We start from the raw sequence: 15,246 nt of genomic DNA, 5'->3' as shown, positions 1-15,246 counted from the left end.
AACATAGGGCTAGATGCAATCCAGACCGCAGAAGATCTGTGTTACAGCGCGATTGACATTTAAAGGTAACTTCTGATTGAACCACTATATGCAGCGTCTTAGCGTGAATTCAGTCTCCGCGAACGTGGAATCATTGCCTTTTGATGTCAATCGCACTATAACGATGATCTTCCACGTTCCAGATTGAATCTAGTCCATTGACTAATTGAGAAACTACCCTTCCCTAGTAAAGCTAGTTAATCTTAGTTTCATTCTATTACCTACATGCATTTGCTCTACAGCCACAATTTATGCTGCTATATTCCTAACAATAAATTGGTGCCCGTTTGCCCAGCGCAGTCTGGGCTGCCCGTCTGCCCAGCGCCGTCTGAGCTGCCCATCTGCCCAGCGCCGTCTGAGCTGCCCGTTTGCCCAGCGCCATCTGAGCTGCCCGCCTGCCCAGCGCCGTCTGAGCCGCAGTCTGTCCAGCGCCATCTGAGCCGCCCGTCTGTCCAGCGCCATCTGAGCCGCCCGTCTGTCCTGAGCCGTCAGAGCCGCCTGTCTGTCCTGAGCCGCTAGAGTCGTCCGTCAGTCAGGAGCCGCCAGAGTCGTCCGTCAGTCAGGAGCCTGTCACGTTCTGACCATAGTTCTTTTGTGTTTTCTTTGTTTTAGTGCTGGTCAGGATGTGAGCTGAGTGGGCAGTCTATGTTGTGTGTCTAGTTTTCCCGTTTCTGTGTTTGGCCTGATAGGGTTCTCAATCAGAGGCAGGTGTTAGTCATTGTCTCTGATTGGGAACCATATTTAGGTAGCCTGTTTTCTGTTGGGGTTTGTGGGTGGTTATTTTTCAGTCTTTGTGTGTCTGCACCAGAAAGAACTGTTTTGTTTCGTGTTATTCTCGTTTATCGTTATTTTGTTTGTTTGTTTAACGTATTCTATTAAAATGGATACTTTTCACGCTGCGCCTTGGTCCTCCTCTCTTCCTCCATACGACGAACGTTACAATTACTGAAGCGTTACAGATTGCGCAATATAAATGTAAAAGTAATTTCCAATTTGAGCCGACATATGCAACATTTTCTGTAACGATGCGCGCTGAGAGTCGGGAAGCAAGTACAGGGAAGGAATATTTAATAAATAGATGGAACATAATACAAATCAGGATCAGGAGCGGACCGGTCGTGGAAACCTGGCGAACCGGATGAGGCGTGAGAGCCTGACAACCGGCCGAGGCGTAGGAGCCCGACGAGCTGGCTGAGGCGTGAGAGTCCGACGAGCGAGCCGGCTGCCGACGAGCGAGCCGGCTGAGGCGTGGGAGCCTGACGATCCCCGGTAACTCCGGTACTGATACCCGGACCTGACATACCTTCTAATGATGTGCGCTGAGAGTCGGGAAGCAAGTACAGGGAGTGAATATTTAATAAATATACGGAACATAATACAAAACAAGAAACACTAGCAGCACACAGACATGAAACTCATTGAGATTAAAAATGTACTTTGCAAGAGAGACCTGGTTAAAAAAGCATAATGCAAACATTTAAAAGATAAAACACAAAGCACAAACAACTTCAGGTTAGACATTGAACAGGCACATTGGTTTTGGGAGGAGGGGTTCAACTATGGCTTAAAATATTTGACAGCCCCTAAATAATTTTTCACCATAGATTTTACTATAGCGTTAAAATAAATAACAATTAGGCCAGGATTCAATCAAAGGTGCGTTGTCTACAAGTGCACAGCAATTGAAGTGCATTTTAAGCTAATTTCCCGCTTGAGAYGATATCTGCAGTGTTTACAATGAATGCAATCTCCGCAAATGTTGGAGAAATAGCCTTTATAAGACACCTTGTCGCTAGGCATGTGCTTTTCTACAACAGTGTTTCCCAAACTCGGTCCAGTGGTTTCAAGTTTGTATCCATAATTTTTGACGAGCAAAAGAAACATACTTCTGCATTTCCCGCTGTATAAACTCATTGATTCTCATTGCAAATAGGCTCAGGATAACTCCTGATGAATTTGTTTAGCTTATATTCAGAGCTTAAATAGCCAAATTGATTAGGAATCAGGAATCAGAACTAATAAAGGCAATGCAGCTGCCTGTTTTTTCAAACGGTAGACCTACCACATGGATGGGCATTCATAAGATTCCATTGTGTGCTGACATGGTAGGCTTCACCCCAGTAAGCACGGACCGACGCCAACATCTTTTGGCTGTCTTTTTTGTCTGTTTTACAAACGGTAAGMCTACCACATAGATGGACCAAATCTGAACCAAATCTGAACCAAACCATTTTTTCTATTCTGGACCAGACTTGATTTGGCCCAAAAATAGTCGTCTATGTTTGGTTAAGATTTGGTCCAGYCTGGACCGGCCTTGATTTGGTCCAAACATAGACATCTATAAATTACTTATTTTCAACTTTCATTCAGAAACGAAAATGTACCTGATTTCAACTTCTGGAAAATACATATTGTATAAGTGTTTTGAATGTCATTTTTCTTCCTGGGACTTTTCTAGTTTTGCAGGGGCAACAATTTTTTTGTCTCGCCTAGGGCGGCAGAACAGCCAGGACCGGGCCTGGTCTACAGCACCCATCTGATTGAATCCCGGCCTTACTGTTTATTACAATAACTTTGATTTACACATTTCATCTACAGTCATAATGCAAGTACAGGACAACGTAATTAATAAATCATATTAACGAAATGTCATTGACCAAATTAGCAGTAATATTATGACATATATTCTGACGTCAAAGTATGCTACAGTCAGTACTGTTTGTAGAACATAGGAATACAAATGTTTCCAGGAAATCACAAAGATGTGTTTAGCAATTGATTAATGTGTATGAGTTTAGTAATTAATATGAAACTTATAATGTTATTGACATAATATAATTAAATCATGATAAGACCTGTCTAAACCCCAGCCATCCCTGTCTTTGAGGAACCAACCAGGTTGATGTTTCCCTCTGGGTGAGAGTAGTGGCAGATGGGTGGGTTGGTCCTGATCCAGTATATAGCTTGATCCAGTATATAGCTTGTTCTCTGAGGTAGAAAACATATGATGAGTACAGCGTTCTTCAATCCCCAATCCTGCAGACCCTTAAGGTGTGCAGGCTTTTATTACAGCCCAGTACTAACATGTCTGATTTAACTTATAAGGGCTTGAAGAGTAAAACATTGTGTAATAGTTAAGTGTTAATTGCATTTATTAAATGACATGTGTTTGTCAGCTGCAGACGTGTTTGTCCTTTATCAAGACTGTACAAACCTTGATGTTCATCACTTATTTGAAGGGGACTTTCATATTCTCACTTTTTTCTTTGGTAGTAGGTGCCTGGTAAGAGAGGTGATCTGAGCTTTCAGTAACACTTGCATTAAGTTGCTTTTCTGTGTAGTAACACTGTTCGTTCTATAATAACGCCATTGTATTACAATGTTGGTATATTGTACTTTAATTGGCTTTGCGTTCTAATTACAAAASAATGGAGCCGAGAGTTTTTTGTTATTACACACTCCATATTCAATTTGTGTATAACAAAAGACATTCAGTTCCATTACTATTACAGAACAATTGCCATAGTACTATGTAATTACAATGTCGTAACTAGCATAATTATAGCATTACTACACAGGTATAAGAGCAACTTAAAGAAAATGTAAACACATGTTCCTGCTCTATAAATGAATGGGAAGACAACAAAAGCAACTATAAGAGCAGAACTCACCCCGGCCAAGATTACTTTCAACACTTCATCTCGCACCTGGTATTATCATGACAAAAAGCAGTAGTGGTAGTACATAGTATACATAGTTCACTATTCTAACACACTATTAAACAATATTAAATCACATAAGATCCCTAATGATTGACAAATACCTTTTTCTCTGCAAAACATCCAGTCAGTAAAATGAAGAAGCCCTGAAAAAATTTGACACAATAAATAAATACAATGGTTAAAATTGATTTCAGCTCCTTTCACTCAATAGTTTGAGACAAGAATATTTGTCATGGAAAATGGATGAAAAAGTACCTGTAAGGAGTTTATGATGGTGAAAGCATAATGCATCACAACACCCATTATTTGGTTGGTCTCAATGAGCACAAAGAATCCGAAAACCCATGTTATCCCAAAGACTGGTGTTAAAAAGAGTACCACTTTCAGGATGCTTTTGGCTGTTTCTTTTTCGTCGGCTTTACTCCCATCAGGGACATTGGACTTTAGGAGCGTCATGATGACAACACACATGGAGAACAGATTCATCAAAACAATCGTCCCGATGGGCAGAAGAAATGCGTGAATGGACCCTTTCAGAAGTCCATCGTAAATGAGCCAGCAGGTTGTTGTGTTGTGGTAGGGGTTTCCTGTGTATTTGTAGTACACATAGGTAGCTGCCACGATCACTGTGGGACAGATGTAGCCGAGGACGGTGGACAAGAGCAGATACACCCTCTTCCTCAGCGGGTGGAAGACRAAGATGAGCTGGTGTAGTAGCATGACGCTGAGGCATAGCATCCAGCAGAACATAGCCAGAAAGAAGAAATGCTTGGTCACGGTCAGTACGAGGCACCAGGTCGCAGAGATGCTGGGGAAGGAGGAGGCCAGGAAACTGCAGTCGGCCAATAAAAGGCATAGAGAGATGTTGACCAGGGCTGTGTGGCGGAAGTGTGAGAGGTTGGACTTCACAACGGCCGACCACACCAACGCCTCGATGAAGAGGAAGACAATAAGGGAGCAGATGGACATGCCCAGGCCTATGTAGGTAATCTCATCCAGAAAGGGCAGGTTCACCGGGGTCTTGGACATGAGCACTGAGAAGGAGGTCAGGTGGGTGCAYTCGCAGTAGCTTCTGTTGTTGACCATTTCCTTCCACTTGCAGCCTTCTTCAGACCATTCCTTCAACGTGGTGTTCCAGAACACACAGAGGATTTTAGAGTCTCGAGACATTGACTGGTTGATGGGAAAGTCCAATTTGATGTCTATTTTGGAGTCGTTACTGTTTTGCAGTGTGGCTGACACCACAATGCTAGGGAACTCACTGTCYGGGAATTTTGAATTGTTTAATTTGTCAGCCAGGTTTTTTACTCCCACAGTTTTTACTATTCCTGAGGACTGGGCCAATTTGACCTCCACGCCAAACACAGTTCGATTGCAAGATGAGTTGTTTTGAGCTCGGCAGAGTTTGAATTGTAGATTTGGGGTGTCATTTCCGTTACTGGTATTAATTTTGATGTTCTTCACTAGACCCTCGACAGACTTGAGGTATTTTGAAGACATTCCATATTCAATGGTTTTGTTGACTGCCTTCCAAGGGTTATTCAACATGTTGCTTGCTGCATCAAGAAAAACCTGTGAATTGTATTTTACAAATGAATGTTTCTGTTTGAGATATATTGTACACAGCAGTATAACTGTATAACCTATAACAATAAGTCAAGGACTGGGGTATGTGCAAGTCACCCAATATTTGGCAACAGTTTAAAGGTGCAATCTGCAGTTCAAACAATAACWAAGCGCAACTGTTTTGGTCAATATCTCAGGGATGGAGTTGGAGGAATGTAACCACTTTCAAATTCAAAGAGGGAGCTATGGATGCAAAGACTGAAATGATAGTTTTAACCATTCTCCAGATGTACAGTGTTTGTTTACAATTACATTGTTTACAAACATTGGAGTAAACRAGCTTATATTTTGGGTTATGATGGGGTAAGACAGTTGAAGTTACATAAGCATTTATAAATTATATTTTTCTAGAATCAATGGCTATATATCATTACTTTAGCATATCATGACTTTATCATGACTTTAKTCAAATGGACGTATCAACTGCAGATTGCTCGTATAAAGAGTAATCTATCTAAAATAAAAAACAGAATGGCTCACATCTAAAACGGACTCATCCAGGGTGATAGTTTCTGATGCTTCAGACATGACATCCAGAACACTGATGGATGCATTCAAATCAGCAACTGAGCTGTTCGTGTCAGCAACTGTGCTGTTCTTCAACCCAGAAAATATTTCACGAGCAACGTCCTGTGTGGCCCCAAGTCCCTCTCTAAAGTTCTGGAATGGTACAACACACATGGAATAGTAACTTTCTTTGCAGTACCAACACATTCTACAGGCCTAAAACATTTTAATGATAGTCACATTATTCCAGTGGCTGGATATGTAGTTGAAGAATATGATTCATCACCAACCTGTGAGTAATGTTGTCATATTACTGTAATGCAGGAATGCAAGCGCTTTCACTCAAAACATAGACATTCACCAAAACACTACCAATGTTCCATATYGACTTTAAAGTGTGAGAGTTATATGCGTGCAGGAGGTGGAAGGCCATACTCACTGCTGCTGAAATGAGAATTTGATTAAGTTCCTCATTGACACAGTTTTCCAGCACATCCATCCATGCAGGCCCCTTGCATGTCCTCTCGTTATACCCCACTCTCCTCGGCTCACATTGTCGGATGACAATAGTGTCACCTTTTGGGGTTTTTGGCCAAAGATAGTCTACTAAACAAGCCATCTCCTTTTCCTTAGCTGATAAAAACAAGCGTTGGTCAGTGAGGAGTATTAATAAGAACTAAACATCCACTTCATTTTTGTACATTTTGTATAAATGAACCATACAAGTTTATTACTGTCACTCAAATGTGTTTTTTAAGTGAATTGTTGAAGTGACGTTATGTCCAAGAAGGATGAAGAGGATTAAGCAAATTCATTCAAAGGACTCATACAACCTAAACATACCATAAATCACTGGTATAGTTATGCTTGCACTTTCAGTCTCGTTCTCCTGGTTTCTAAATTTGACTGTGAAAACATGCGGTAATTCTGATTGCGAGCAATTTATCTTTGGAGTTATGCTGTAGCTGGTCCCCGCTGGCGAGACTAGAAAAGAATGTTGACATTTTTCTCAAGTTACTACAACTTTATACATTTTGAGCACAAAGAGAAATAAGGTGATACATATTTCAAGACACAGTTCATAAAGAGTACCTGAGAATGGATTTGGGGGTTCCATTTGAGCTTGGTATGACCAAGTAACATTGTAAATCTCCGTGCTGTTCTCGATGGTTGCGTTGACCGTCACACTTTGAGTGCTTGTACCTTGGCATTCTACAGTCAGTGGGGTACTCGTCATGGTGATCTGATCTGGTAGCAGGGCTACCTTCAACTCTGCAGAGGCTGCGTGCACAATGGATCCTTTGGAAAATCCACACTTATAAATTCCTTTAGAAGCAATAAAAAAGCAATAAACAGGATCATATCAGTAGGTCTATTTCTGCATCGAACAAATCAGATGCACTGTTTACAATAACCACATAAACAGGAAATCTAATCCTACTCCCTCGATTTATATTGGCAAGCATCATAGGTCTCTCAGACACACCTGCCCAGTTCCCTGACAACTTTTTAATTTGGACTGTGGTACAGTTAGGTGATGCCTCTGGGAATGTGACGGTTAYGCTGGTTCCAGTGTTCAGGCCAAATGTCTCACTTCCCTTTATCAAGTTCCAGTTCCAAGAGCCACCTGCTTCATCAAATGTTGTTTCTTTAAATGTGCAACTCAGCGTCGGTGTTGAGCGGTATGGCACTTTGTTCATTGGATACTTAATGCTTACAAATCCTGTGGAAAAGTAGAGACATACGATATCAATACAATAAATAATACAATGGATCTTTACACGTTTAACATAATCATTACCAACATAACATAATCAATTTCATACTATAATTCTTGCTACATTTCTTAATATCATACTGTCTTTGCACTTGGTCGTATGGTCCATAGGTTATCATATCATAACCAAAAGCTTTGCAACTCTGAAACTGCATCTGATTGGAGTGTGCAGAGACTCCATTTTCACTATAGTATTTTCTCCTGTGCCTTATCTGAGCCTAATGTGGCAGATCTCCTCATGGTCTTAATATCACTATGTGAAAGGACTGTACTGTAATGGAAGAGGCAGGACATTTACCTGATGTTTCAACAGATATTTTGGCAGAGGAGCCTACAGTAGTTTCCAGGTCAGCTGTTATTTTTGTAAGTTTTGTAGTCAGAAATATGACACTGACATCCACTTCGAAATCAACAATGTGGCCATCACCCCTTATGTGTCAATATTGAGTTGCCAATGGGTGAAAGGGAGACAAAAACAAAAATTGATGTTGCATCTTTATGGAGAAAAACAAGCACTCTGCCAAATATTAAGGAATGAATATATCCCATAATAAATATTGAATGTATTACCTAGGTCCAGATACATTAAGGCCCTCAAACCCATTTAATTTTTGAAAACCCTCTGTGAGCTGAGAGAAAAAGGAATTGTGTTAATCAATATTAAATATAATGTATCACTTGTTCAGGTTATAAGAAATGTATATACATTTCTTTAAGTCATTATACATTTTATTAATTTAATCTAAACCAAATTATACTATTTCATCAGATTTTAATTCCCTAAATATAAAAATGAAAATGTACCTGTTGTTTGATAGTATTAGTTTCACTAAATACTTTCCCCACTGTGACTGTTCCATTAAAGCAAACTATGTAAACAAAAACAAAACATTAGAATTGTGACAATATAACACCGCAACAATATCAACAACAACATTAATAATAGCAGTGGATGACAATTATTAGTAGAAATAACAGCAACAATTATACAATGAATAATTAATAATGATCWATATGTGTTAATAGTATCATCTATCCTATTGATCATATCAAATAGTGATAGTAAAAATAACAGTATCAACAATAATACCTTTCACTTTGGGAATACAGAAGGCTGGCAAGTAAGAAATATTTGCATTACAATATGAGTCATTGCAACACTGGAACTCGTCACACACTGCGTTGCTCCAGATGTACTTTGTCGAACAGTTACATGTAGAATTGTCCCYGACAATTTCACATTCTACACAGAAACACACATTATCAATCAACAACAATCAGACTACGGATGAAAAAACACTGAAAGAGGAACATTTCTCTATGAAACCATATTTGGTAGAAATAGTGATACTGTACCTGCTGTTAGTTCAAGCAGTTCAATAGTCATACTTCCAGTATCTGTAGTTATTTCCTTGATCGATGATAGAGTACCAGAGATGTCAAATGTAACATTGCTCTCTACCATGAACTCAGCCATGTAGGTATCTAAAACAATCAGTGACAAAGGAACATTTTTTATTTTAGGCAAATGTGCAAGAGACCCTTTTCGGCAGCTAATTCTAATGATGAGGGAAGGTCTTCAAGAGTGCATCTGCTTGTGTGAGAGAGTTAGTAAATTCACTTGTCCTCATGTGGCCCTTTTCTAGTTCTCGTCATAGATGGTAACCTGCTTGGTTTGTTATGTATTCAGACATAAATCTACAGATCATATAACTCACCCACTGCTAAGGCCTGTGTAAATGAAGAGAGAGAGACATGTTAGATTTCATCATCAAAGGGTCAATAACTACATATGTCCACTAGAATTAATATGTGAGATAAGATACATTCATTAGGTTACCTCCATATCTGTTGTTTTTATCGGTGCTTACCTTTACTTAGTTTACTTGACTAACATCCATGGCTACTGTGTAAATTGTCCAACTGGCTCATTTCAAGTACTAAGGCAATGTACAGTTGAAGTCGGAAGTTTACATACACTTAGGTTGGAGTCATTAAAACTCGTTTTTCAACCACTCCACAAATTTCTTGTTAACAAACTATAGTTTTGGCAAGTCGGTTAGAACATCTACTTTGTGCATGACACAAGTAATTTTTCCAACAATTGTTTACAGACAGATTATTTCACTGTATCGCAATTCCAGTGGGTCAGAAGTTTACATACGCTAAGTTGACTGTGCCTTTATAAACASCTTGGAAAATTCCAGAAAATYATGTCATGGCTTTAGAAGCTTCTGACAGGCAAAATTACATCATTTGAGTCAATTGGATGTGTACCTGTGGATGTATTTCAAGGCCTAATTTCAAACTCAGTGCCTCTTTGCTTGACATCATGGGAWAATCAAAAGAAATCTGCCTAGACCCCAGAAAAAAATGGTAGACCTCCACAAGTCTGGTTCATCCTTGGGAGCAATTTCCAAAYGCCTGAAGGTACCATGTTCATCTGTACAAACAATAGTACGCAAGTATAAACACCATGGGACCACGYAGCCGTCATACCGCTCAGTACTTTGGTTTGAAAGTGCAAATCAATCCCAGAACAACAGCAAAGGACCTTGTAAAGATGCTGGAGGAAACAGGTACAAAAGTATCTATATTCACAGTAAAACGAGTCCTATATCGACATAACCTGAAAGGCCGCTCAGCAAGGAAGAAGCCACTGCTCCAAAACCGCCATAAAAAAGCCAGATTACGGTTTGCAACTGCACATGGGGACAAAGATCACACTTTTTGGAGAAATGTCCTCTGGTCTGATGAAACAAAAATAGAATTGTTTGGCCATAATGACCATCGTTATGTTTGGAGGAAAAGGGGGGAGGCTTGCAAGCTGAAGAACACCATCCCAACCGTGAAGCACGGGGGTGGCAGCTTGGTCACAAATGGGTCTTCCAAATCGACAATGACCCCAAGCATACTTCCAAAGTTGTGGCAAAATGGCTTAAGGACAACAAAGTCAAGGTATTGGAGTGGCCATCACAAAGCCCTGACCTCAATCCTATAGAAAATTTGTGGGTAGAACTGAAAAAGCGTGTGCGAGCAAGGAGGCCTACAAAGCTGACTCAGTTACACCAGCTCTGTTAGAAGGAATGGGACAAAATTCACCCAACTTATTGTGGGAAGCTTGTGGAAGGCTACCCGAAACGTTTGACCCAAGTTAAACAATTTAAAGGCAATGCTACCAAATACTAATTGAGTGTATGTAAACTTMTGATCCACTGGGAATGTGATGAAATAAATAAAAGCTGAAATAAATCATTCTSTCTACTATTATTCTGACATTTCACATTCTTAACATCAAGTGGTKATCCTAACTGWCCTAAGACAGGGAATTTTTACTAGAATTAAATGTCAGGAATTGTGAAAAACTGAGTTTAAATAAATTTTGCTAAAGTGTATGTAAACTTCCGACTTCAACTGTACTGCTTACCTGGTGGTAGAGGAATACCACGCCACAGTAAAGTATTACCGCTCTGGCCCACATCGTTTGTCTGATGGAAGCAAAGAAGATTTACACTGCTTCAACAATTTGGACACATTAATGAATTAAAACATCAATTTCATGACAGACAATAGTGATACTGTAGTGATACCCCATTGGTTTTCTTATTATCGACCTTACTGTTGTATTTTTGTCTCATTTGAGTCCGTGCTACTTGTTGCTTTTATTATTCTATTCAGATTTTATTGTTCGTCTCTGGGTGGTTTATTTTCTTTTATGTTTCACTCTGAGGTAGATACTACTGTAAAGAATATAGGTCATGATCATTATTAATTTGCCTTTTATCTCATGAGCTCCTTTTCCTGAAGTATACAAAGTTCAAAATTAGCTAGTCAAACTTTATTTTGCATTACTTTGCATTCCCCCATAATACAGACACAGCAGGTGGTRAGCTTGTCCTGTTGACCTGCTTATGACGCAATGAATAACCCTTTCCAATCAATCTCTGCTCATTAAATAAAACATAGAACAATCCACTCACTATGTACACTGTATGTCCTCTCAATTATTCACATGGCCATATCAACAAAAAGCCATTATTTATTTAAACTACACTGCTACAGCACATGTATTTGCTCGTGTTTATTAATTAAAGAAGACCATCAACATTTTACTTTAGGTTATTTTTCGTTTTTTAAACAACTCTTCCTCCAGAAGAGGCCTGGCCACCCCTCATAGCCTGGTTCCTCTCGCTGGTTTCTTCCTAGGTTCTGGCCTTTCTAGGGAGTTTTTCCTAGCCACCGTGCTTCTACACCTGCATTGCTTGCTGTTTGGGGTTTTAGGCTGAGTTTCTGTACAGCACTTTGATATATCAGCCGATCTATGAAGGGCTATATAAATAAATGTGATTTGATTTGATTAAATGACCGACATCAGTTCACTTACTTGAATTCCATTTTGTTCTTGTTTTCTGTGAGCTCCATGTGCAGTTTCTGTAGAGATWAATCAGATGATTCCTGAACTGTGCGATGTAGTAGGGAGTTGTACATAGTTTAAYGCAGAAAACCTGGTAATTAACTACAAAGACCATAAATCATTGCACGCCTGCTTMAACTTGTTCATCAGTTGATTGGCGAGCCTRAAAATACATGATCTAAGTGATTCATAGCTGGTATTCAGAGTCATAAAAGAGATGATATAGAGATGAGATAATKACTTGGAATGAAATAATAARGTCATCAAATAAAACAAATATTTTATTAAAGTAAAGTAATGTGATTAAATWATGGTTAATTAGTGATAAGCAGTAATGGGCAGTCACTACCATCATGGGACTTGTATTAATTGTTTTATTCAGTGTTACAGCATTTAACCCACATAATGCATAGTGCATTTAATGTCTAATCAAAACTGAAATCGAAAACCGTGTTYTTTTKGTAATAATCGAACCGAAACCGAACAGACCCCAAAAAGYAGTAATAGCTCAGCACACCTACAYAGTCAGCTGGGTCACCATGTTGATACTAAATCCAGTAATTACAAAACATCATGGTCCGTTAAGAGGTTGTTTTTGTATCACAACACATAAAAACAAAATATGCCTAGTTACTCATTAATTTATGGACTCTCAATATGACATTARTTTGAGCATTAATRAGATGGTACACCAGGTTAGTGTGAATGGAACAGAAGACTACACAGAAGCAGCCTATATACACTTGACGGTTGAAGTCACCTGGACTCTCAATATGACATTCATTTGAGCATTAATGAGATGGTACACCAGGTCTGGGGTTACATTGCCCCAGACCTTTATATTTTCTGTCTATTGCAGTTCACTTTATTTGAAAAGACTGTGAGCAAAAATGAACTGCAGAGTCTCAATTGAAAGTACTTTTTAATCCAGAAGTAGGGTAATCTGGGCCTGGGAAATCTAGCCTAACTAATTATTAGACTACTTAAAATGTTACCAAATAAAAATGTGTCACAATATTCATGTATTAAGATGTTTCATTGACACAATMATTTTTTCATATTCTTTCAAAATGTATTTTCAAACCACAACTTGGCATATATTTGAATAAGAATATACAGGGCAACCCCCAAGTATTAAGCAGAATGAACCATTTGTAAATGCAGGGCATAGAAATAATGAAAGATAATAGCTTTTCAGTAAGAGGAGATACTGACCTTGCCTCAAGAAATCTGCTCTTAAACCTGGGTTTGACCTGTGAAACKAGTGATCAAAAGGTGGGCAGCAGTTCGTAATCCATGTCTACCAGGAGACCATCGGGKTAGGCTGAATGCTCACAGTGAACAGGCTGCATCTGGCTAAAGAAAGTGGGAAAATGCTTGAAAGCAGCACGGCGGAGGYGGCATATGACAATGAGTAGCTACTTTGAAAAAGTGATCTTTGCTATTTGCATGGCTGGTATCTCCCTATGCCATCTGGACTGGTCAACATGGGCCTTCAGCTTTCCATCCGCATTTGCCTACCAAATACAGCCTGAGGAGGTTACAGCCTGTCAAGAGTAAATGTTGTCTGGACATGTCATTCCTATACATGTAATTCCTATACATTTAATTCTTATACATTCAATTGAGGAAAGACAGATGGAGCCGTTAGTGCCCCAATGTGTTTGRTTATTTTGTTGCAAGTATATACCTTCTAGGCGTTACAGAACACAGTGCTTGATAAGGCATAACTGTAAGCCACAAACATTGAGAAACGGTGACCTCGTCAATACTGGTTCAAATGGACAAAACAACATCATGTTCTTAAAATTAAACTTCTTAGGGCTAGGCCCCTTTTTTTCTCACTTTCTCACTGAATGACTCACTGAATGACGTGCCCAAAGTAAACTGCCTGTTGCTCAGGCCCTGAAGCCAAGATATGCATATAATTGGTATCATTGGAAAGAAAACACTTTTACGTTTGTAGAAATGTTAAAATAATGTAGGAGAATAAAACACAATAGATATGGTAGGAGAAAATCCCCCAAAAAACAAATAGATTTTTTGTTGTTGTTGAGAGAACATCCTCTTAGAATGGCAAGTATAAGGTCATACTGAGAATTAGCTCCCTGGATGCAATTCCTATGGCTTCCACAGCGTGTCAGCAGTCTATGTTCAAGGTTTCAGGCATGTAWCTTCAAAAAACGAATAAGAAATATCAGTTTTAGTACAGGGACACAGTCTTGGAAATTCGTGTTTGCGCGCGCCATGAAGACAGTTTGCACCTGCTAAAATCAGTTTCCTATTGAACATACTTCTTTCCGTAAGAAATATTATAGTTTGATTTTATTTTAGGGTATCTGAGGAGTAAATAGCAATGTATTTTCACCTGTTTAAACAAAATTTAGGGGTAGATTTTTGGATTCCTTTCTCTGCAAGTTGAACAAGTGGATTACTCAAATTGATGGCGCCAACTAAACTGACTTTTTGGGATATAAAGAAGGATTTTATCTAACAAAACGGATAGTGCAGTTAGGTTAACAAGAATTTAAGCTTTCAACCGATATAAGACCCTTATATGTACCTAAATGTTTAAAATCAATAATTTTTGTGATTATTTATTCGAACTGCGCGCCCTCCAGTTTCACTCGAAGTTGAAACTGGAGGGCGCTAGAGGGACACCTAGGCTTAACTGACTTGCCTAGCTAAATAAAGGTTAAATAAAAATAAAATAAATAAATGTTGTATCGTATGACAACTTACAATTCTGAGTTGAATAAGTRTTTCCTTGAAGGCCAGATTGTTCTCCTGTAACAATGGAATGAATGTTTTACAGCAGGGGTTGCCAACAGGCGGCTCGCAGGCAAAAACTGGCCCACAAGTGTTTTTCATATACACTACCGTTCAAAAGTTTGGGGTCACATAGAAATGWCCTTGTTTTTGAAAGAAAAGCACATTTTTAGTCCATTAAAATAACACCAACTTGATCAGAAATACAGTGTAGACATTGTTAATTTTGTAAATGACTATTGTAGCTGGAAACGGCAGATTTTTTAAAATGGAATATCTACATAGGCTTACGAGGCCCATTGTCAGCAACCAAATAGTAAATAGTACCCGCAAAACACCTGTCTCAACGCCAACAGTGAAGAGACGATTCCGGGATGCTGGCCTTCTAGGCA

At 39.1% G+C, this 15,246-nt stretch overlaps 1 protein-coding gene across 1 annotated transcript; it reads right to left on the bottom strand.

Annotated features, from left to right (window-relative positions):
* Nucleotides 1-2,484: 2,484 nt before the first annotated feature.
* On the bottom strand, nucleotides 2,485-13,501 carry LOC111973130 (adhesion G-protein coupled receptor F2). Its single transcript, XM_024000373.2, has 19 exons — nucleotides 13,301-13,501; nucleotides 12,056-12,102; nucleotides 11,099-11,159; nucleotides 9,390-9,402; nucleotides 9,028-9,156; nucleotides 8,762-8,914; nucleotides 8,476-8,540; nucleotides 8,242-8,300; nucleotides 7,970-8,100; nucleotides 7,381-7,617; nucleotides 6,987-7,220; nucleotides 6,738-6,878; nucleotides 6,334-6,527; nucleotides 5,868-6,047; nucleotides 4,017-5,333; nucleotides 3,863-3,904; nucleotides 3,711-3,746; nucleotides 3,254-3,319; nucleotides 2,485-3,027 (listed from the first exon to the last, which is right to left on the bottom strand). The coding sequence occupies exons 2-18, from the start codon at nucleotides 12,091-12,093 to the stop codon at nucleotides 3,269-3,271; spliced, it is 3,081 nt and encodes a 1,026-aa protein (XP_023856141.1). The 5' UTR covers nucleotides 12,094-12,102; nucleotides 13,301-13,501; the 3' UTR covers nucleotides 2,485-3,027; nucleotides 3,254-3,268.
* Between the last annotated feature and the right edge of the window lie 1,745 nt (nucleotides 13,502-15,246).

This window comes from Salvelinus sp. IW2-2015, linkage group LG14 (assembly GCF_002910315.2).
Source record: "Salvelinus sp. IW2-2015 linkage group LG14, ASM291031v2, whole genome shotgun sequence".
NCBI classification, from domain to species: Eukaryota; Metazoa; Chordata; class Actinopteri; order Salmoniformes; family Salmonidae; genus Salvelinus; species Salvelinus sp. IW2-2015.
The sequence above is the reverse complement of the archived record's forward strand: the minus strand, read 5'-3'. Positions and strand labels throughout refer to the sequence as shown.